This window comes from Xyrauchen texanus, chromosome 28, assembly GCF_025860055.1.
Source record: "Xyrauchen texanus isolate HMW12.3.18 chromosome 28, RBS_HiC_50CHRs, whole genome shotgun sequence".
NCBI classification, from domain to species: Eukaryota; Metazoa; Chordata; class Actinopteri; order Cypriniformes; family Catostomidae; genus Xyrauchen; species Xyrauchen texanus.
The window spans coordinates 32,610,495-32,633,706 of NC_068303.1; the positions used below are offsets into that span (position 1 = coordinate 32,610,495).

The 23,212-nt window shown below is 36.8% G+C and overlaps 2 protein-coding genes across 2 annotated transcripts; one reads left to right on the forward strand and one right to left on the reverse strand.

Moving 5' to 3' along the window:
* The first annotated feature begins 73 nt into the window (after window positions 1-73).
* On the forward strand, window positions 74-7,653 carry cgrrf1 (cell growth regulator with ring finger domain 1). The gene is made up of 6 exons (XM_052095329.1): window positions 74-313; window positions 517-653; window positions 734-911; window positions 5,450-5,597; window positions 5,700-5,807; window positions 6,001-7,653. The coding sequence occupies exons 1-6, from the start codon at window positions 165-167 to the stop codon at window positions 6,334-6,336; spliced, it is 1,056 nt and encodes a 351-aa protein (XP_051951289.1). The 5' UTR covers window positions 74-164; the 3' UTR covers window positions 6,337-7,653.
* Window positions 7,654-7,729: 76 nt separating this feature from the next.
* psmc6 (proteasome 26S subunit, ATPase 6) lies at window positions 7,730-19,039 on the reverse strand. Its single transcript, XM_052095327.1, has 14 exons — window positions 18,874-19,039; window positions 15,901-15,980; window positions 15,780-15,819; window positions 15,635-15,687; window positions 15,229-15,296; window positions 14,676-14,790; window positions 11,274-11,361; window positions 11,092-11,153; window positions 10,823-10,946; window positions 10,657-10,718; window positions 10,127-10,247; window positions 9,932-10,012; window positions 9,751-9,822; window positions 7,730-8,165 (listed from the first exon to the last, which is right to left on the reverse strand). The coding sequence occupies exons 1-14, from the start codon at window positions 18,956-18,958 to the stop codon at window positions 8,047-8,049; spliced, it is 1,170 nt and encodes a 389-aa protein (XP_051951287.1). The 5' UTR covers window positions 18,959-19,039; the 3' UTR covers window positions 7,730-8,046.
* Between the last annotated feature and the right edge of the window lie 4,173 nt (window positions 19,040-23,212).

The window sequence follows — 23,212 nt, forward strand, 5'->3', positions numbered from 1 at the left end:
CCTTTGCGTGACGGCATTGGTGTCATGTGCGTGTTTGGACCTCCAGGCTACCGTAGCGGCTGTCACAACCGGAAGTTTATGTTTTTGAGTGCTGCGGAGTGACGGAGGGACGCAAGACTGCAGGACAGCCGCCCTTTTTATTTGTAAATTATTTATTTTATCATATGTGCCGGAATTCGTGCGCATTGTATAAATCTAACAGTTTGAGCATGGCTGCGGAGTTTTTAGTGATGTTGTATGAGTATTCTCCTCTCTTTTACATTACTGTCATATCAGTATGTTTCATCATCACTGTAGCTGTGGTGCTGGGCTGGTAAGTTCATATGTATTAGGATAAATGACTGTTTTAGTACAATTTGAGGTAGTTTTGCACTCTGTGTGGACTGTATAAAGTGATGGGCCACGTGTGAGACACCAATGAGAGTTGATATTTGTCTTATGAATCTTTAGTTAGTTCCCTCTTTAAAAGCAGAAGTTAATTTCTACACCCTCGTGTCTTTGGTTTCTTCTGTCAAGGTTTGGATTCGATGTTCCAGTCATTTTACGTAGCTCGGATGAGACTGATTCTGTCACTCTTGTCCCTGAGAGGAAGATGGTGCAGGTGATCAATCCCTTCGCTTTGGAGATGGGCTCTACGGCTGGTACAGTCATTGGTGAGAATAATAATGTTGGATCATTCTAAAATGAATGAGATTTGATCAGTAAGTGGATGTGTCTTCTCTAATCATGTCAGAGGGTCTGAGCTTGCGGCCGTATTGCCTTGAAGACGGCGTCCTCAGCTGTTTCTGGGGTTGTGGTGTTCAGGCTCTCCAGAAAGCACTTCAGAGTCACCAGCGAGGGCCCAGACTTGGCACCCCAGAGCTGTTTAAAGATGCTCTGGATTTCAGCTACCACCACTGCCAAAGCTTCAAGTATCCTTCTCACAGTCATGGAAAACCTGGAAATGTTAGGGAATTCAAAAAATTTGTTTTATAGGAGGCATAGGCATCTTAGCAAATATTAACGCTGACTACCACCCCTGGAGTCGCGAGTTTGAATCCAGGGCATGCTGAGTGACTCCAGCCAGGTCTCTTTAAGTAACCAAATTGTCCTGGTTGCTAGGGAAGTTAGAGTTACATGGGGTAACATTCTTGTGGTCACGATTAGGGTTTCTCGCTCTCGGTGGGGCGCGTGGTAAGTTGTGCATGGATCGCGGAGAGTAGCATGAGTCTCCACATGCAGAGTCTCCACGGTGTCATGCACAATGAGCCACCTGATAAGATGTGTGGATTGACGGTCTCAAAAGCAGAGGCAACTGAGGCTTGCCACCTGTATTGAGGTGAGTAACCGCACCACCACAAGGACTTACTAAGTTGTGGGAACTGGGCATTCCAAATTGGGATAAAAGGGGATCAAATAAAAAATGGGAAAAAATACAAATAAATATACACAATATATATATATGTATATGTATTAGTGGTGGACCGATATGGGGTTTTCAATGGCAAATGCCGATATCTAAAGATAGCCGATGGGTAATATAAATGCCAATAAACATAATACAATTAAATAACAGCAAATCAGATGTACACAAAATTTCTAAAGTGAAACAAACACTTATTTTAGGCAATATTCTTACTCAACTTTGCATAAACTTAAAAAGGAAAACCTTGAAAACAGATAGTGACTTTCCATTGAAAAATCTATTGGTACATTTGTAAACTGACACTAGGGAATGTTAACACTTCTGTTAATCGACCAAATGAACACGGTAATCAGCCGATGCCAATAACCATAAAATACTGGCCAATTAATCGCCATGGCCGATATATCGACCTATCACTTGTATATATACACACCGATCAGCCACAACATTAAAACCGCCTGCCTAATATTGTGTAGGTCCCTCTATTCTTCTCATCACAATTGTACAGAGCGGTTATCTGAGTTACTGTAGACTTTCAGTTTGAATCAGTCTGACTATTCTTTGTTGAACACTGGATATATTTTTGTTTGTTTTTGCCTCCATTCTGAGTAAATTCTGGAGACTGTTGTGTGTGAAAATCCCAGGAGATCAGCAGTTACAGAAATACTCAAACCAGCCCATCTCGCACCAACAAACATGCCATGGTCAAAATCACTGAGATCACATTTTTTCCCCATTCTGATGGTTGATGTGAACATTAACTGAAGCTCTTGACCTGTATCTGAATGATTTTATGCACTGCACTCCTTCCACACAATTGGCTGATTAGATAATAGCATGGATGATGGTTTGTGTCAGATGGGCTGGTTTTAACGTTGTGTAGGGCTGAAACGATTAGTCGGCATCATCGACAACGTCAGCATTAAAAAATTGTCTACAAAAATTTTCATTGTCTAATAGTTGTTTTATCTAATTCAACGTAACATGTGATCACAATAAACTCTAATGATGACGAGTGAGAGCAGCACTGCAGTTTACACCTGACTGAGGAGAGGAAGAATTACACAGCTCACAGTCCAGATGCAAACAGCTTCAGGTGATGTAGATTGCAAAGATGAGGGAATTATAATGCAAAATTACTAAATAAGTAAATACAGAAGCGCTCTCGTTGTGGAATAAGCAGAGCCGGAGCTGTTTAAAGGAAACACTCTAGTGTTAAATCTTAAATGCAGTTTTAATGCGTTATAGCTTTATTAAAGTTCAAATAATACAGAAGCAGATCATGTAAATAACTACAAACTCCGAAACTGGCATTTTTCTGTGCGGTCAGCTCCTCTTCAATGAGTTGCGCAAATGCCCCTATCTAAGAGGGAGAGATTGAAACTGTATCCGCCTGATGCACACTCTGTCGCGGGGATGCTTGTCCCTCGAGTGCACGCATAATTCAGCTATATTATAACGTGATGGCTCACAACTTATTGAATCATAATATATGTCACTGCATTTCTTATTGTGAAGAAAATTGGCAATACGCAGCTTTATTAATAAGAGTTTTTTTGTGAGTTAAAGATGGATTGATGAAAGGTGAGAGAGGAAGTCTTCGCCCCATTATACACTGCAACAAAATCCTTTTTTGATTTGATTTTGTTTTGGCTTGTTTTTCAATATATATATATATATATATATATATATATATAACTCCTTTAAAACAACAAATTTTCTTTAGCAGTTTTACTGCAGAAAAAATTGTCATCTGAGAATGTTGAATATAATAATAAAAATACAAATATTTTAAAATATCTAAAAATCCTCAAAACAATATACATTTACTTATAATCCCCATTATATATATATATATATGATCATCTAGATATTGGTCCTGTGAAATCATCGTATAGAGTAAAACCGTACTAACCAGTGATGTCTGTGAGCGAAATGTTCTCTTGAATCTGTTCTTTGTAAAGAATTGGACAAATCAGTAATATTAATGATTAATTGGAGAATCAAAATTATTTTTAAGTATGCTTAACTGGAAGGGTCAGACATTAAGTGGACTCAGGACAAAAATGCCCCATAATGAATTTCTCTATTTAGGTCAGATTTGAGATATTATTGTATAACACTGTGTTGAGTTGAATTGAAAATTGTTTTGCATTGAGTTTATGTTTATTGAATTTAATTGGTAAGCAATAATACATTTTTAATCTATTTATATGTAGAATTTATGTCAAATGTAAGGATTTTACATAAAAGGATAACACAAATATATATATATAAAAAAAAAAAAAAAAATCCCCATTAATGTATAAATTAAATCCAGCAGGCAAATATTGCCTCTTAAAGGTGCACTCAGTAACTTTTGTCATTGTGTCATCTTGGACTTACACTGACACCTAGTGTCAAATAAACAGACATTATGCGAGTAGGATTTGGCTGATCATGTGATTCCAACATGGCCGCCCCCATGTGTGGACCCTCTCCATGTAGAATAAAACAGCTTTTATAAGGTTACTGATATGACTGGAGTCTTAATTTGAATGTGATTTCCTACATATATTGCAAAATTACAATTCATGTCTTGAGTTAAACTTTTTTAATGAGGAAAAAATGTTTCTCCTTTAAAGGAATATTCCAAGTTCAATACAAGTTAAGCTCAATTGACAGCATTTGTGGCATAATATTGATTACAACAAAAATTATTTAGTCACCCCTCCTTTTCCTGTTCAATTATTTATTTATTTTTTTCAAATCAAGGTTACACTGAAATTTTTTGAAAAAATGTTTCTACTAAAATTAACAGACCCTATTTTTAAGTAAAGTACATAGTTCTAGGTGGCACTGATTAGAAACTCTCAAGAAAAGTTTACTTTGCAATACTATTTTGTACATTTTAATTTAGCCATACTTTTAAATGTATACTGGCATTTCAATGCGTTTTTAATGTACTTAGTCATGTACCACGTCACACGGAAGCTTTCCACAAAGAAACTTAATGTATGCTTTGTAGTCTTTTAGACAACATCACCTTACTTTAATGGTGAAAGAAACAAGTTTCAGAGCTGTGCACATAAAGCTGAACACGCTGCACAAAACACGATGACAGTAACAATCAACAGATATTTATTTTATTTTTTATTATGAACGGTAATTTTGAGTAAAAAATTAACTATAGACTTCATTAAACAAGAAGTTCATAAATTTAACTAAATGAAAAATAAAAATGGTGTAAATAATCTTGCAAACAGTGTAACCAATGAAGCTCATTAAATATTCAAGCAAATTCATGCTGGGAACACCAGCTTCAAAAAATTTATTAAAATTTACTTATTTCATTTACCTGTGAAATGTACTCAAATTAGCCAATAAATATGAAAAGGTTTTCTACTTTAGAATAAATACACGATGACAAGTTGTAAAGATTACAAACAATCATATTTAATTAAAAGCTAGAGCATTCATTTTTACATGTTTGAATTGAGTACAACTGTAGAATTTACTTAATATTTTCAATGTAGAAAATACTTCACCTATCTGCTAAATTTTCTTCACCTTCAATATGTTTTAGTGTAGTAAGGCACTTACAATGGAAGTGAATGGGACCAATGTTTTATATTTAAAAGGCAGAAATGTGCATCTTTTGTAAAAGCACTTACATTTGTTTAAACTTATTATATGAACTTGTAATTTTTACTGTAATTTTAGGGTTTGTTGGCATTACATCGTCATGGCAACAAAGTCGTAAAATTGGCTATAACTTTACACAGAAAAGGTTAAGTGATTTTATCACACTGAAATCATGTTAACACGTGTTGTTTACATATTAAGTCTATACTATTGAAACAGTGAGTATTTTAACATTTACAGATTGGCTCCATTCACTTCCATTGTTAGTGCCTCAGAAACCCACATTTTTGTTCCTATCCTTTAGAGAAATACTTGTTTAAATTGTTTAAACAATTCGTGCTTATAACACACCAATTGCAGTTAAAATTGTGTGTATATAACTACAAATAACAGAATGCTTTCTCCTTAACGAAATATCAGTATACAGAAAGAGGAAAGGGAGGAATGCTTCACCCAGATGCCACCAGATCTCGGGGTGAGCGATTTTGGGTTGCTGCCTCGGGATCGGTATCCCCTGGTGGCTGTGTTGACACTGGCCAATCCGGAAACAAGGGACAACTACAATATTGTAAGCAGCAGAGACTTTGTTCATCACCTTTGACTTATTTGTAAGGGATGAAGTTCATTACACAGGTAATGGTGAGGTTTCAAGCTTTTATCATTTTTTTAGGTGACTAGTGTGACTGTGCTCCATGTCCCTGATGATAAATATAGACTTTCGGGGAGAATCTTGTTCCAGTATCTTCTCACAGCACATGGGAGCATGTATGATTTGAAGGTATGAAAGTGAATCCCCAACATTTTTGTTATTTTAAACTGTTCTGAGATCAGAGGCAGTCATCTCATTTTGATCACACATCACTTCCATCACCTGAAGTGTAATTAGGGTCAGTGTTGAATTATGAACCTTTAATTAAGTGTCATTTCTAGAGAGGGTTTGTGTACTAAGGAGCTCTGTTCTTTTCTCACAGCCTCTTTTCATGTCAGCTGACACCAGCAGTATGTCTGGACCCACCGAGCCTTCTACCAGCACACAAGGGGTGGTATCGCAACTTGAAGGTCTAGATGAAAAAGAGGAGGAGTCTGAATCAGAAGGGGAGTGGCCAGACACCCAAGGCAGGGACTGTGTGGTGTGTCAAAACGCACCAATAAATAGAGTGCTGTTGCCATGCCGACATGCATGCGTATGCGATGGATGTGTGCACTGCTTTCAGCACTGTCCGATCTGCCGTGCTTATGTCTTTGAATCTTTTTCTCTGTGTAACTGGACATCACATGATGAAGAAAAGGACTTAATGGAGGATTAAATCGGTCTCTGAACCAAATGCAAGCAATTCCTTGCTGGACTGAACATAAAAGGAAACCTTGTAGCTTCTATTAGGTTAATGGATGCAGGCATCTGACCTTTACCTACAGTTGAAGTCAGAAGTTTCCATACACCTTAGTCAAAAACATTTTCATTGGGTCAGTAGTTTACATACATTTTGTTAATATTTAATAGCGTTGCCTTTAAATAGTTTACCTTGGGTCAAACATTTTGGACAGAACTGGTGTAACCGAGTCAGGTTTGTAGGCCTCCTTGCTCGCACATGCTTTTTCAGTTCTGCCTACAAATTTTGTCCTGCAGCAAAGCACCCCCAATACATGATGCTGCTACTCCCATGATTTCCCGGTTGGGATGGTGTTTTTCTTGCAAGCCTCACCCTTTTTCCTCCAAACATAACAATGTTCAATTACGGCCAAACAGTTCAATTTTTGTTTTATCAGTCCAGAGGATTTTTCTCCAAAAAGTAAGTTCTTTGTCCCCGTGTGAGCTTGCAGACTGAGTTTTTATGGCGGTTTTGTAGCAGTAGCTTCTTCCTTGCTGAACAACCTTTCAGGTTATGTCTATATAGGACTTGTTTTACTGTGGATATAGATACTTGTCTACCTGTTTCCTCCAGCATCTTCACAAGTTCCTTTATTGTAGTTCTGGGTTTGATTTACATTTTTTGCACCACTAATTAGCATTTAATGCAACAAGGGGTGCAGACTGAAGGAGACAGAATGCATCTCCTTCCTGAGCGGTATGATGGCTGTGTGGTCCCACTGTGTTTATACTTACGTACCATTGTTTGTACAGATGGACGTAGTACCTTCAGGCATTTGGAAATTGCTCCCAAGGATGAACCAGACTTGTGGAGGTCCAAAAAAAACATTTGAGATCTTGGCTGATTTTCTTTCCCATGATGAAGCACTAAGTTTGAAGATATGCCTTAAAATACATCCACAGCTACTCCTCCAATTCAGTACTCCCATCAGAAGCTAATTGTCTAAAGGCTTAACATACTTTTTTGTAATTTTCCAAGATGCTTAAAGGCACAATAACTGAGTGTATGTAAACTTCTGATCCTAAATGCTAATTTTGTGGTTACAAAATTTGTTTTAAGGACGTCAACCTATGTAAACTTCCGACTTCAACTGTAGGTATGAAACTTGTTATTTTAGCATTATACAACTAATTTTAGGTTTTTGAAATGGAGAGTGCTTGAGAAATGTGTTTAAGATTTGAATACGTTTATAAAATAGAATATTTATTTTTATTTTTTCATTATATTGGTTAAACTAACAAATACATGTTTCAAAATGGGTTCATTGTGGACTTTTTTTTCACTCAAGGTATAGCCTACTTAAAAGGATTTTAAGGGAAATACTATGGAAATAAGAAAAGAATCATCTTTTATCATTGACTTTAATGGTGTGGTAAGAAGCAGGCCAGGCACACCTTTTTATTTTTCAGAATTGTAAAGAGTCATTCCATTTAAGAGGCCAACAGGTAAACGTTTTAACCAAACTGGGTCTACACAATGCATGAATATTTCAAACAAGTCACTTGATGGTAATATAACATTAGAAATATAACAATAATACTTTCTAATGTTAACAACTATTTCAGCAACTTTAAAAAGTTATGGTCTCCACTGGCAAAATACAGTTTAGTGAAACCACCTCACATTTAAACTTTGCACAGAAATGTTTTATATAGGTTTGTAATCCAGCTTGGACTCCAACTTTTTAGAATCTGCCACCTTCCTCACAGCCTTCATGAAATCCTCCTGAGTCACATACTCGTGATCGGTCCGGATGGCAAACATACCTGTCAGATAAAATGGAAAACAACGTCATACACTGGCTAAACTCCTTAGTACGCAATTAGTTTGGAATAAGACACTAGCTTACTGAATTATATTTTGCATAGTGTTTAAAACTGTACAAATTATACAATAAACATTTCTGTCACGAGCCCACCATATTACACGTCTTAATCAGTGGGTAGAGTCACGTTATTTTGCAAGTAATAACCGTTATATTTGAGCTTTTTTATTTGAGCATTTATCCAATTGTGTAAAATGTCTCACTGCATTGCTCCATTTTGAGAATGTGATATATTTACACTTACATTTATGCATTTGGCAGACACTTTTATCCAAATTGATAAAAACACAAACACAAAGGGGTGCACTTATTACAGGGACAATCCCCTAGGAGCAACCTGGAGTTAAGTGCCTTGTTCAAGGACACAATGGTGGTGGCTGTGGGGATCTAAGTGGAAACCTTTTTCATAGTTCTGTGCTTTAGCCAACTAAGCCACCACCACCACTCCAATATAAAGCTGTCAAATTACATTTAAGGAGATATAAGGAACAGGTCACTCAAAAATGAAAATTCTCTCATCATTTACTCACTCTGATGCCATTCTATAAGTGACTTTCTTTGAGAATTTATATTTTTGGGTCAACTAATCCTTTAAGATAGAAATGCACATTCAAATGCTAAAATGAGCCTTAGAATTTTGGATGTGCCAAGCACTGATGACTTATATTCTTGGGCTAAAACAGATGCAGTGCAATTAAATAAACAGAACAATGGTGTCTCGAGATGCATTTTAAAGGCTAAATGTTACTTTTGAATAGACACAGCATCTAACAAATAGCAAAATGCATAGTTTCTGCATGAGACTTTTAAAAATAATACAGCAAGACAAGATGCAACAGTCAAATATGTCCGTCTAGCGAGTGCTTGTATAGAAAAAGACAGACACATTCGGAGTAAACAGCCCCTAAGGTGGTCTTTGGCGGTTGTGTCTTGACAATGCCTTGCTATGTTACCAGCGTCTTGCCGCATTAGCATTTGGCATGTACATTCGACTGTATTTAATAAAAAAAAAAACACTGTGGTACCACCAGTATTATGAAGCTTGAGTCTGTGGTAGTACTGTGGCACCAGTTTAGGCTACTGTGCAACACAAAGTTAAAATAGTCTACTGAAGCGTTTCTTTTCTCTTTTTTTTACTTAATTTTTGAGAATATGAAATGGTTAATTTTTTTACTTTGTTTTATGCACCTTTTCACCCTAACAGCCAGATATGGTCTTATGTTCTAAACAATCACTACAACAAGGTGCCGATTGGTTGGTTTTTGATTGGGTGTGGCCTCTTGTGGATGTAGGAGATTTGGTTGTCAGATGTCTTGTAGATTTTTCACACTACCTGAACTAATGTCTTTAAAATTTGAATATAACTCATATTTTGGTACCATTTCAGTAGAAAATTCAAATTTAGATTCTCAGCTCTATTGACAGCCCTTGTGCAATATAGAACATTAATAAAAATTGCTTACTGTGAACAGCATACAAACTGCTAAACTGATATCACTAGTATTCCAGTATTGGAGACGCCTTACCAGCTTCAGTGCACACATTCCTCAAATCAGCTCCATTGAAACCATCTGAGAGCTTGACGATGGCTTCATAATCTGAGGAGCCAGAGTGAAATGTGATTAGAGAAGAAAAGGAAACATGCCAGAAAACAATTCACATTCAAAAGAGACAAAGTAGCATCTTCCTGTTTTAATGCAGACATACCTATATCACCATGTTTGGTGATGGGCCCGGAGTGGATCTTCAGAATGTCTAGTCGAGCCTGTTCATTGGGCAACTCAATGTCTGTGCATCAAAAAAGAAAAATACATTCAACTTGCACGCATTGTCACATGCGAGCACTGTTATGTCCAACAGTGATTGAAAGAATGAAGAGGGAGGACAGAAAAAACAACTTACGGATCTTTCTGTCCAGACGGCCGGGACGCAGGAGTGCAGGGTCTAAGGTGTCTGGCCGGTTGGTGGCCATGATCATCTTGACACGATGCAGAGTGTCGAATCCATCCATCTGATTCAGCAGCTGATGAGCACAGAGAAAATAGTAAACACAGAAGTCTTTTGCTCATTTATAGGTCCTTGTATTATTGTAATTTCTTGCATTGAAGCAGGAAAACCATTTCAAAACAGTACATGAGAGAACATGTCACATTACGGCCTTGCTAACTCCTGAAGTAATACCAGAGATTTTCCTTTTTCTCTTAGGTGTACAGTGAGGAGTAACTTGGCCATGAAATCTGCTGTATGCTTTTCTAAATTAGTTATAATTATTAGTAGAGGATGTTCTAATCACTACATCTACCTCTATGCAAATATACAAGCACTAAACTAATCTATTTCCATAGGCACCTGCTGAAAATATTTGAAAAATACAATACCACAATAACAAAATCTGGCATTATTCACAGGGAGGCGAGTAACCGAGCAAGTACCTCCATCAGTGTCCTCTGGATCTCTCTATCTGCAGATGTTCCTTCAGAAAACCGACGTCCACCTTCAAAGACAAATCATTCAATGTTCACCCAACAAGAACAACCAAACAATTCCCATTGCCTCTTATAAGAGCAGCTTGGAATATAATGTGGCGAATATGATTACCAATGGCATCAATCTCATCCATGAAGATAATGCACGGCTGGTGGTCTCTGGCATAGTTGAACATCTCTCGGATGAGTCTGGCACTTTCACCAATGTACTTATCAACAATGGAACTGGACACAACCTAGTAAACAACACGCTTTAGTCAATAATATGAACTTTTTGGAGTATGATATAGCAACATCTCATTTCAGCTGTTGTATGTCTATAATATGGTCTCATTTACTTATTGACAATGTGCTTGTTTTACAGAAGGTAAACAAACAAACCTTAAGGTAATTGCAGTCCAGCTGACTTGCCACTGCTCTGGCAAGAAGGGTCTTTCCAGTGCCTATTAGATCAAATAGAAGTTTACTTTGAGTGAAAATGCATATGCATTCACGCACACTTCTGGAACTAATTGAACATTATTTTAATTAATATCCTACCAAACCATTATAGGGTGACTAACCAGGGGGTCCGTAGAGGAGGCAGCCTTTAGGAGGGATTATGCCCACCCTCTGGAAAAGTTCAGGATTGGTCAGGGGCAGCTCAATTACCTACAAAAGAGTGTTCAATAAAATATCTCCACAAATCTGACAATAGTCATGGTTCCATCCAAGTTACGAATTTAATTTATGTGAAACATCAGAATATTGCAAAAACAATGTCACCAAAGAAGTGTTTCCATCCCATGTGTTTAAGTGAACAGAATAGTCACCTCTGAGGAAATTGGCACATAATGGACATGAAAACAGAAATTGAAGCCTTTGTGGCTCTTTCATTAAATGAAAAAAAAAAATGACTTTCGGTTTAGAGCGCGCAGAGAATAATGCTCTGATGAACTTTGTTTTCTTGCTTTCAAAAGCGGATGCCTTGTGTCATCATTCTGAGATGCTATTCTTCTCACCAAAAAATTTTACAGAGTGGTTATCTGAGTTACCGTAGACTTTGTCAGTTCAAAACAGTCTGACCATTCTCTATTGATCCCTCTCATCAACAAGGTATTTCCATCCACAGAACTGCCGCTCAATGGATGTTTTTTGTTTTTGGCTCCATTCGGAGTAAATTCTAGAGACTGTCCTGCGTGAAAATCCAAGGAGATCAGCAGTAACAAAAATATTCAAACCAGCCAGTCTGGCACCAACAATCATCCATGCAATTATCTAATAAGCCAATCGTGTGGCAGCAGTGCATAAAATCATGCAGATACGGGTCAGGAGCTTCAGCTAATGTTCACATCAACCATCACAATGGGGGAAAATGTGATCTTAATGATTTTGATAAATGGCATGATTGTAGGTGCCAGATGGGCTGGTTTGAGTATTTCTGTAACGGCTGATCTCAAGTCATTTATGAAATATTCACGAGTCCTGTGTGTCAAGTCAAGTCTGAAGTGATTTTAAGTTGAGTCTGAACTCTACTAAAATGCCACTCGAGTGTGAATTGAATACCCATCTCTGTGACACTGTGAATGACAAGAGTCTGCATCCCTTCACACTTATAATACTCATCTACACTCACTTTATTAGGTACACATGTACATCATCTTCATGCGATTATCTAATCAGCCAATCGTGTGGAAGCAATGAAATGTACAAAATCATGCAGATATGGGTCAGGCGTTTCAGTTAATGTTCACGTCAAACATCAGAATGGGGAAACATTTTTGATCTCAGTGATTTAAATGGCACGATTGAGAGACTGTTGCGCATGAAAATCCCAGGAGATCAGCAGTTACAGAAATACTCAAACAAGCCCGTCTGGCACCAAATATCATGCCATGGTCGAAATCACTGAGATCAGATATTTTATACATTACACTGCTATCACACGATTGGCTGATTAGATAATTGCACGAGAAGTAGATGTACAGTTTAAGTCAGAAGTTTACATACACTTAGGTTGAAGTAATTAAAACTAATTTTTTACGAGTTTTGATTTTTCAGTTTTTTATTTTGAATAAATTTGCAAAGATTTCAAACAAACTTATTTCACGTTGTCATTATGGGGTATTGTTTGTAGAATTTTGAGGAAAATAATTACATTTAATACATTTTGGAACAAGGCTGTAACATGACAAAATGTGGAAAAAGTAAAGCGTAGTGAATAATTTCCGGATGCACTGTAGGACGAGCTGATGCGGTGCAGCAGATTGCAGTCCAAAGTTTCAAAGGTTTTGTACTTCAAGAATGAACAAAGTAACGTTGACGAGTTCGCAGGTTAGTGTATGAAACTGGTGTAACTGTGCAAACGGAATGATTCGAAATGGCGACGTATATTATGCAATTTAACTGCATGTAGCCTTGAATAGGTCATTCTTTCAAGCTGTCAAACCACAAAACTACATACTTGTAATTAAAAATACATCGTATAGGCTCTATGAAAGATCCAGTGATGGCTAGAGTAAATAATCTTCATCTTTTGATAATGATTTGGGTCTAATTTAATGGAAAACATTAGTTGTTCTCTGTGGCACTGCATAATTTTGATGCTGAGCATTGGCAGTGTGCGCGTACTTTTGTAGAAAATATTTTTTGGAAAAAAGAATTTTTGAAAGCACCATGTCGTTTGCCAAACGCGTCCGGTGAGCGACCCCCTTTAACCTCTGAAAATGTTTTTAAAGATTTCCTGTTTCAGTGGCATACTCAAAATTAAAGGCTTATAACTCGACAAAAAAAACAACTAAAAAACAAGGAGGGTCAAGTGTTTGGTATCATTGTAAAGAAAACTGAATTAATGTTAAACTACAATTAATTATATAGATTATGATAAATTCTCAGCCTAAGAAACTGCTGAAAAAATTACAATTTAAACAAATTTTATTAGGGTTTATCTCTGGGTGTAAATAAGGTGGCTACCCCCCATTCATGTCAACTGTATCTGAGAAAAATTGTGTCAATAAGAAAAAGCAATCAAAAGTTATAGCATAACTTAATTTATCATGTGTCATTTATCTTAAGTGTCCAAAAAAATCTACATGTGTCCAAAAGCCTCTCCAAACAATAAATAATAACTGTACAGAAAAAACTAATTACACATGCAAACACAACAATGACTATAGGTATGCATAGCATTCAGACATGATTTTAGTAATGAGACTTCACACATGAGTTTGCATTATTGAGTCTGTCATTTACTTTGTGCCATCTGTAACTTTTTGCTTAATGTGCATTATCTAATGATCCATCCGATTACCTTGTCTGTGGTCTTGTTTGAAAGAATCGCCTCTTAATAATGGTATGTGAAATTTTAAGCAACACTGGCACAATTAACAAAGACATATACTTCACTATTACTCACTATATTTTTATCTGTGAATAAAACAAATAGGCTGCTTGAATTCTACTGTTTGAGAGCTTTCCAAAAACATTTGATGCATGGCTATTCGATAATTTGGATGTTTTTACTGATTGCTATAATGTGTACAGTGCATTTTGTTTTTCATAAATTACCAAAACAGAACACTTTTGATTTGTCTGCAAATTTCAAAACCCTTGTTCGGTTTTGTCATAATGTCTGCATGCATTAGAAAGTCGAGCTTATACGATTTCAAACAATACCTAGTTTGTGTTGGTCAAGACTGTAGTTGTTAATATTTTGATGATTATTTTGTTCTTGCAGGCCCAAGCTTAAAGGGTTCATTTTCACTGCCAATCACACTTTACCAAAGCTGTTTTGAGAAATATGTTTGAAAGACAAAAACTACTGTGCAATGAGCAGGCCTCTTTATTTCTGAATTTTTATTTTTTTATTACAAACAAAATCCTGATGTATAGGGAAAATTTTCCAATTATCTATGCGTGAAAAAGTTTGTAGATAGAACCCTAGCTAGCGATATGCTATTTGAGTATGTCAGACATTGCAAACCAACCTCTCTCAGTTCACGGATCTGCTCTGACAATCCACCGATTTCAGAGTAAGAAACACTGCCAGGATCTTCATGGGACATGTTGTACACGAGAGGGTCAACTTCACGAGGCAAATATCTTGAAAAACAGTGAACAAGAAAACAGTTATTAATGAATAACCCTCCTCTTTCACATTTAAACTACAGTCTTATTGGGATAGTTCACCCAATACGAAAATTATGTTGTTCCCAACTTACAAGACATTGTTCCGTGAAACAAAACATTTAATGTTTGGCACAATGTTAGACTCAGTCACTATTCACATTCATTCCATCTTATTTCGATACAGTGAAAGTGAATGGTGACTGAAGCTAATATTTCACCTAACATCTCCTTCAGTGTTCCACAGGACAACTAGAGACATACAGGTTTGGAACAACATAAGGGTGAGTGAATGATGACTTTGGATGACAAGAGAAGGCCAATTACACAGATACAACTTCGCATTCTCATTTTAAGAGCTCTGGTCATGACTGGCATTTAATAGATATATTCTTGAAGAGAGGTGACCCTTACCTCATGATAGTCAGAGTTGTCATGTCCAGAGCCACTCTGGTGCCTGGTTTAAGCTGGGTTTTATCCAGCTGAAGCAAAATATATGTTATGATGTTAGAGAAACCAATTTACAACCACACATTCATTTCTTATTAAAAATATAAAAAGGCATAATTCAACCATAATGAAAATTCTGCCATCATTTAATCAACCCTCATGTTGTTCCAAACCCATATGACTGACTTTCTTCCATGGAATACAAAAGACGTTTTCTATACAATGAATGGTGACTGGTGACTCATTCTGCCAAACATCTTGTTTTGTGTTTCATAGAAGAAAGTCAAACGCATCTGGGATGGCATGAGGGTGAGTAAATAATGACAGATTAAAATTTTGGGGTGAACTATTTCATTAAGTATTAACTCACCTGTCTACGACATCCAACAACATATCGTGGGCCATTGGTTGCTTTGACAATAACTGCAATATTGGGAGAAATTTAAGCACAGAGCTATAGGAAATGTGTTACAAAACACACCGAATCAGAATAAACTTCAGCCAGATGTACTTACACTTCTCTTCTGTCAGTTGTTTCAGCACCTCACCAACAATCTACAAAGACCATAAGATATGCAGACATGTCACAATTGTTGTGTGAAAAATAAAACCTAGCCTATTTAGGTTAGATCTTACCTGTCCCACACTCTGTAAAGCTTTCAGATCATTCTCAGACTTCTCATACTGTTTGGTGAGCTCCTTCAGCTGTTCTCTCACTGCAACAGAATATTCCAGGTCATCATAAATGGATATGAAGTGTTCATTAACAGGTTTCAGCTGCTTCATGAATCAAGAGATGCTAATCCATCAGAGAGTTAGTGGAGAATAATGGCTATTCTTTTATATCTATATGTTACTAAATATATGTTTTGAACACTTGAAAGCATGCCTCCAGATTTAATTTATTAACCTTTACCCTTGGGACATTTTTGTCTTTTTAGTTTTTCTATCATTTTGGCTGTGTTAATGCCAATTGCATAAATCTAACCAAAGGTGTGAATTTTACAGTTCCTGTAATACATCTATAGTAGTTAAACTTAGGACCTTAAGGACAAAAATGTCCCCATTGAAACAGCAATATTTGATCCCAGTGCCATTAAAGCATAAAATCATGAATTCTATGATATTATACTTTCATTTCAGAGCCCTGGCTTCAAAATTTAAATGTTCAAATTTGATCAGATTCCGATATCGGAAATCAGTATCGGCCGATACGATCCGATACCAGTGTTGATGTTTTTTGCATTATTGTGTGTTACTAATTGGGTGTGCTCTTTAATATGTAAAGAAACACAAACCTCTAACTACACATTATTTCAATATAAATGTATAGGTTATTAAGAAACACTTTATTATTAACTAGTATACTGGATAATGTAGCAGCAAAATTAACAGTAATACCAGTCTTCAAGTCTTCAGTAGAAAAGAAACAGTTTTGTTTTTCGCAACTTGTATCTGGACTTAAAAGGATCTCTTTTTTGTTAATTTAAACAAAAAGTGTAAAGCACTTTGAATTAACACTGTGTATGAAATGTGCTATATAAATAAACTTGCCTTGCCTTAATTTAGTTGAAAGATATCAGCTAATTTTTCATTCACGGTTATTTTATTTTTTTTAATCCATTCAACTTGAATATTATTATCATTTGTTAACAAATAATAATATATTATAATAGTAATAGATCTCAATCGTTCGCCTTTAACTTTTAAACCCTCACGCTTTTATTTTGACATTCTGAACTCTCCAGGAAGTCCTGTATGTGTCTGTTTGTGGGCAAGGTCACAGTAGTTTAATTCGCTTCTATTTCAAATTCTGGTAAAATGCACCTCTAGTGCTGTTCTAAATGCATATTATAATTAACCGAACTATTGAGCATCTACATCTGAGATGGTGTTCGTGAGTAGCGCTCAATTATTGCACACCGCGTGAAGGCTAAAATCAAATCAAATCTCTTTATTGTCACAAGACCATATACAACAGTAGGAAAGTCTTGTGTGCAGTTCTGAGCAACATAGCAGTCATGACAGTGATGAGACATATACCAATTACAATAAACATCAGATTTACACAACACAATATTAATATACAATGTACAGTAAACAATACACACAATATAGAATACACATACAATAAAAATACAAAATAGAGTATATAAAAATAATATATATACACACATTAGTTGTATTGTGGAGAATATAATTATGACAGTCCAGTGTGAGATAATAGATTAATAAAGTGCAGTTCCCGTGTATATTTATCATGAGCGATCAAGTGTTCAAAAGTCTGATTGCTTGGGGGTAGAAGCTGTCATGTAGTCAGCTGGTGTGGGACCTGATGCTGTGATACCACCTGCCTGATGGTAGCAGTGAGAGCAGCCCATGACTCGGATGGCTGGAGTCTCTGATGATCCTCCGAGCTTTTTTAACACACCGCCTGCTATATATGTCCTGGAGGGAGGGAAGCTCACCCTTTGCAGGGCTTTGCGGTTGTGGTCGGTGATATTGCCTTACCAGGCGGTGAGGCAGCCAGTCAGGATGGTCACTACAGTGCTGGTGTAGAACCATATGAGGATGTGGTGGTTCATTCCAAACTTCCTCAGCAGTCTCAGGAAGACGAGGCGCTAGTGAGCCTTCTTCACAACAGCCTCAAAAATAATATATACACGTGTGTGTGTGTGTAAACTGAGCAGCACCATTCACTGACGCACTAGAGCTGCGCATGCATGTTATACATTTACTTATTAAGAGCTAACGCATGGCTTTGAATAAAATGTACGAGTCATATGATCTACTGTGTGTTTTTATGGTCCTTTTATGTCATTTTTTGAGCTTGACAGTAGCAAACATGACTAACACACAGTATCGGATCTGGATCGGCTCGTCACACCGATACCCAATCTGTCTAAAAGCTTCAGTATCGGAGCCGATACCGGTATCAAATCAGTGCATCCCTATTTAATATTTCCACCAGATTGCGCAATTTTTCTCATGTTTAGCCTATGGAGCAAATACATGCTTTTTTCCTATTTTCTGTTTGCTGTATTATAGAGCAGGGGCTTTCCAATTGGGGATCAGGGACCCCAAGGGGCTGCGAAGGGGTGCTAGAGGGTGCATCCCTACAGATAATAAGTACGGTGTCCAATACATCGGTGCACATATTATTTTAATAATTTATTTTTGGAAAATAATAAATTTTTTGTTTTTCATAAAATACAATAGTGGCATTATACAAACAACTGGCATTTCAAGGTTTAAAATCCTGAAAATGAATTAATATTTGATAGTTATGATAAGGACTGATGTTGGATAAAAATCTTTGTCAGGGAAAGTGGAAAATAATATTAATATAATATTTTTATGGCAGTACTTTGACGCAGTCATTTTAGTCCTCGAAGGACCTCTGTGTAACTTTTCTTTTTTTATTGACTTAGAAGGGTTAAGCTCAAAGAATTTGAGCTGTTATCATTAGCAGCTAACAGATCTCGGTACTGCATGACAAAGCGACTTACTGCGCAGACAGCTCAAAAGAAACTACAGCCGGAGAAAATGCCAAACTGGCGAATAACAACCTGCCATGACTGAAGAGGAAGAGACAGATATCATACGTACACTCTTTGAGGCGCCCATCAATCTCTTTGTGCTCGAGTAATTTCTTTCTGTAGTCTTGTAAACCTTTCTCCCTGTTATCCGCCATGTTCACTGCCGCTCCGCTCCGCTCTCGCTTCTTCGTGCAGTTTAATAGCAGTTGGGAAATCCATCTGAGGGCGCGTTATCGCCCCCACAGGACAAACAGCGCACTTGACATATCAGCTTCAGCAATACCAGACCCTGCGGGTAGAGAGCGTAAGAACACTCTGAAAATGGACGTTCAAACTGATGCCTGTATTCTGACGAATATATTTTTGAAAGCAATTTGTTTTTAATACAAACATTTTAATACATTACGTCCACATTTCCAGGCTCTTCTAACATCCCTTCTACCAAAGTGCTGTATTACTTATGGACGACATTACAATTGAGCTTAAAATAACCAAAAAGTGATGTATTAGGTTTAATACACTCCAAAGACTATTGGAGATTTGGACTTCTTTAGCTTTCCATCAGCACTGGGGTATCATGACAAAGCCAGTATTTTAGGAGTCCTTTAGTAATGTTAATTAAACATAACCATAAAACATACTGTAACATGCTGTGACAGTAACTGTTAGAGTATAATGAAGAAAACACACACAAAAAATGATATAAAATAAATCATCTATCCAACACCAAATACAGATTTATAATATTTTACAAAAGACATACACTGGCGGCCAAAAGTTTGGAAAAAGTTACAGATTTTGCTGTTTCGGAAGGAAATGTGTACTTTAATTCATCAAAGTGGCATTCAACTGATCACAAAGTATAGTCAGGACATTAATGATGTAAAAAACAGCACCATCACTATTTGAAAGAAGTAATTTTTGATCAAATATACACAGGCCCCATTTCCAGCAGCCACCACTCCAACACCTTATCCTTGAGTAATCATGCTAAATTGCTAATTTGTACTAGAAAATAATTTGCCATTATATAAAACACATTTGATTCATTAAATGAAGCTTAACAATGTATTTGTGTTTGTTTTTGAGTTGCCACAGTATGCAATAGACTGGCATGTCTTAAAATCAATATTATACCAAAAATTCTAGAGATAGTTTCTCTAGAAACAATCATTGTTTTGAGAAATGAAGGCTATACAGTGCTTGAAATGGCCAAATAACTGAATATTTCATACAAAGGTGTACACTATAGTCTTCAAAGACAAAGGACAATGTGGGGATGGGGCCGTGGTCATCTGTCTGTCTGTGGGAAAGAGAGAGTGGTAAGGCTCGTCACCTGGGCTGTCATTATCATTACAGACAACTGGATCTAACAAGGACAGAAAGAGATGCAGAAGGCCAGATGTACATCTAAACAAGAGGATAAGTACATCAGAGTCTCTAGTTTGAGAAATAGACGCCTCACATGTCCTCAGCTGACAGCTTCATTGAATTCTACCCGCTCACAGAGCCGGCCCAAGGCATAAGCGAATTAAGCGGCTGCTTAGGGCCCCGGTGGCCACCAGGGGGCCCCCAAGAGCACATTTTTTTTTTATTTTTTTGTGATTATACTGTCAATGGACAATGGTAATTATACAAAAATGCAATATTAAATGCAATATTATGTTAACGGGCTGCAGGATGCAAGCACATTCAGACAGCAAAACAGCAATGTCACAAAAAAGGACATATCCTCTGGTGCAGAGAAAAGGAAAAAGAAGAAAACAGAGGAAGAGAAAAAACAGTACGATAAAGGTATGTTAAGTAGCTAGGCTAAGTTATGAGCTAACATTAGCTGGCTAGTTAGTTAACATAGCCTATGTAGCATATCTTCTTTTTTAGGAAAGTTTGATTAATCATCCGTAAATAGTCTTGACATCTTAATATATTATTAGTACAACATATTACTTAGCAAGTTTTAGATTAAAGTTTTTGTCTTCTGTGTAAAAATAACTTTCCTGGGTATATATTTTGTAATAAAAATAAGCTTCTGTTCCATAAACTTTGTACTGATAACAACTTAAAATTATTTACATTAGTCTACCATTTTGGGGTCTTTGCTATTATATTCCAATATCATTATGCCTCAGTTAGCTAGTTATAGATTAAGAGTTGTTGTTTTAGGAGTACAGATGGCTTGCTGCTGTGTATAATAATTTGTGTTGAGAAAATATGTACTCTTATGAAACTTCCCTAGGAGCACTGTTGAAATATTTTGGACGTGGGGCACAACCAACGCCACCTGCCCCAAGTTCCAGTGCTACAGCTGATGATGATTTTTCAACAATCCCAGATCATTATATTATATGGATAAACCATGCCTTTGTTTTTGACAGACAGTTGCATTACCTTCTAATATGACATCTAACATGGCTAGCTTTTATTATTATTTTCATCTTTCATCAGCTCCATCCTCTGCAGGCGAGGAGCACTTCCCATCATGTACATCCACTGATGTGGTCATCTATCCTGTCTGACTCAGAAAGGACTAATCTGGTAAGCAGAGGGCCACTGCCTGTAAAGGAAAACTTCACATTCCCTGAAAAACCTGATGGCCGAAGCTTCCACTACACCTACAGAAAGTTAATTAATGGGGAAAAAATTTAAGTGGAGCTGCTCGCTTATTCAAAAAGAAATGATACTGTCTACAGCTTCTGCTGCAAATTGTTCTCTATGAAGTACACAAAACTGGTAACAGAGGATCAACAGGATTGGGTAAATATAGGTGTGCTACTGTTGCATTTAAAACCGTAGAAGGGTAAAATCATGCCAGGCAGACATTGGAATGTTGTAAGTAACACAGCTACAACTAATACAATTTATAAGGGGTTTGTTAGATTTATAGTGTGCGAATAATCAAGCATTGACCATATTCAATCATATTGGCGGCACCGAGGGGCCCCCAAATCAAATTCTGCTTAGGGCCCCATAAAGGCTTGGGCCGGCCCTGCCCGCTCAACACCAGTTTCATGTACAGTAAAGAGAAGACTCAGGGGTGCAGGCCTCATGGGAAGAATTGCAAAGAAAAAGCCACTTTTGAAATAGAAAAACAAAAAGAAAAAGTTAGATTGGGCAAAGAAACGCAGACATTGGACAACAGATAATTGGAAAAGAGTGTTATGGATCTTAACACAATTGAGCTTTTGTGGGATCAGCTAGACTGTAAGGTGTGTGAGAAGTGCCCGACAAGACACATCTATGGCAAGTGCTACACAAAGTGTGGAGTGAAATGTCACCTGAGCATCAGGACAAACTGACAGCTAGAGGATCTGCAAAGATGTCATTGCTGCACGTGGAGGATTTTTTGATGAGAACTCTTTGAAGTAGTTTAAGAAGTTCTGAAATAACTTCCAAATTGCAATAATAATCGTTCATGTTATCAATGTCCTGACCATACATTGTGATCAATTTAATGCCACTTTGGTGAATAAAAGTACCAATTCCTTTCCATAAGACAAAATCTGTCCATTATTCGAACCTTTTGCCGCCAGTGTATTTTTTTATTCTTCCTATTTGATTAATGTAAGAGGCTGTATTACAGAGGTAAGCTTGTTGCAAAAAACCATATTAGGTACAATAGATGCCATATTTAATTTGTGAATACATAATTTGTCAAATTCTTGCTATAAACCAGATACTAGATTGGGTCAGTTACAAATTATTTATATTTTAAAGTAAAATTAAACTTAGCATTATAAGAGGAGGCTACATTTTAGCTGGTGGATCAAAGAGGTCACTCAAAGAATCTACCATGTCCATTGACTTTCTCACAAAACAAAACATTTGTTCTTAATAGTGATTCGTTTCTTGTTTCCAATTTACATTCTATGAGGAGAAAATTTGTACAAATGTTCTGTGTGGAGTTTACATGTTCTGCCCGAGTTCGTGTGGGTTTCCTCTGGGTGCTCCAGTTTCCCCCACAGTCCAAAAACCTGCAGGTCAAGTGAACAAGAGAGTCTAAATTGCCCGTTAGTGTGAGCGAGAGTGTGCGTGTGAATGTATATGTCATTGTGTGTTAGCCCTGTGATGGACTGGCCACCTGTAGAAGATGGATGGATAGATAAAATAATCCAAAAAAGTTGTAAAATATTACATAAATGATATACAGTATATAACATTAAAAAGTACATAAATAAATTACAAAATATTGAAAAAAATAAAAAGAATGAAAAAGCAAGGAAAGGTAGGATGACAGATTGATAGAACAAAATGGACAGAAGAACTAATGCAAAGATGATCCCACCAGCACAGAGCAGGATGGAGAGCTCTCATTTCTTTGGCCTGCGGTGGGAACTGAGAAGGGAGAAACAGGACTTAGTTGTACTTTGACATTGTTCAAAATCTTCTTGAAATCCATTCAGTATTTTCTT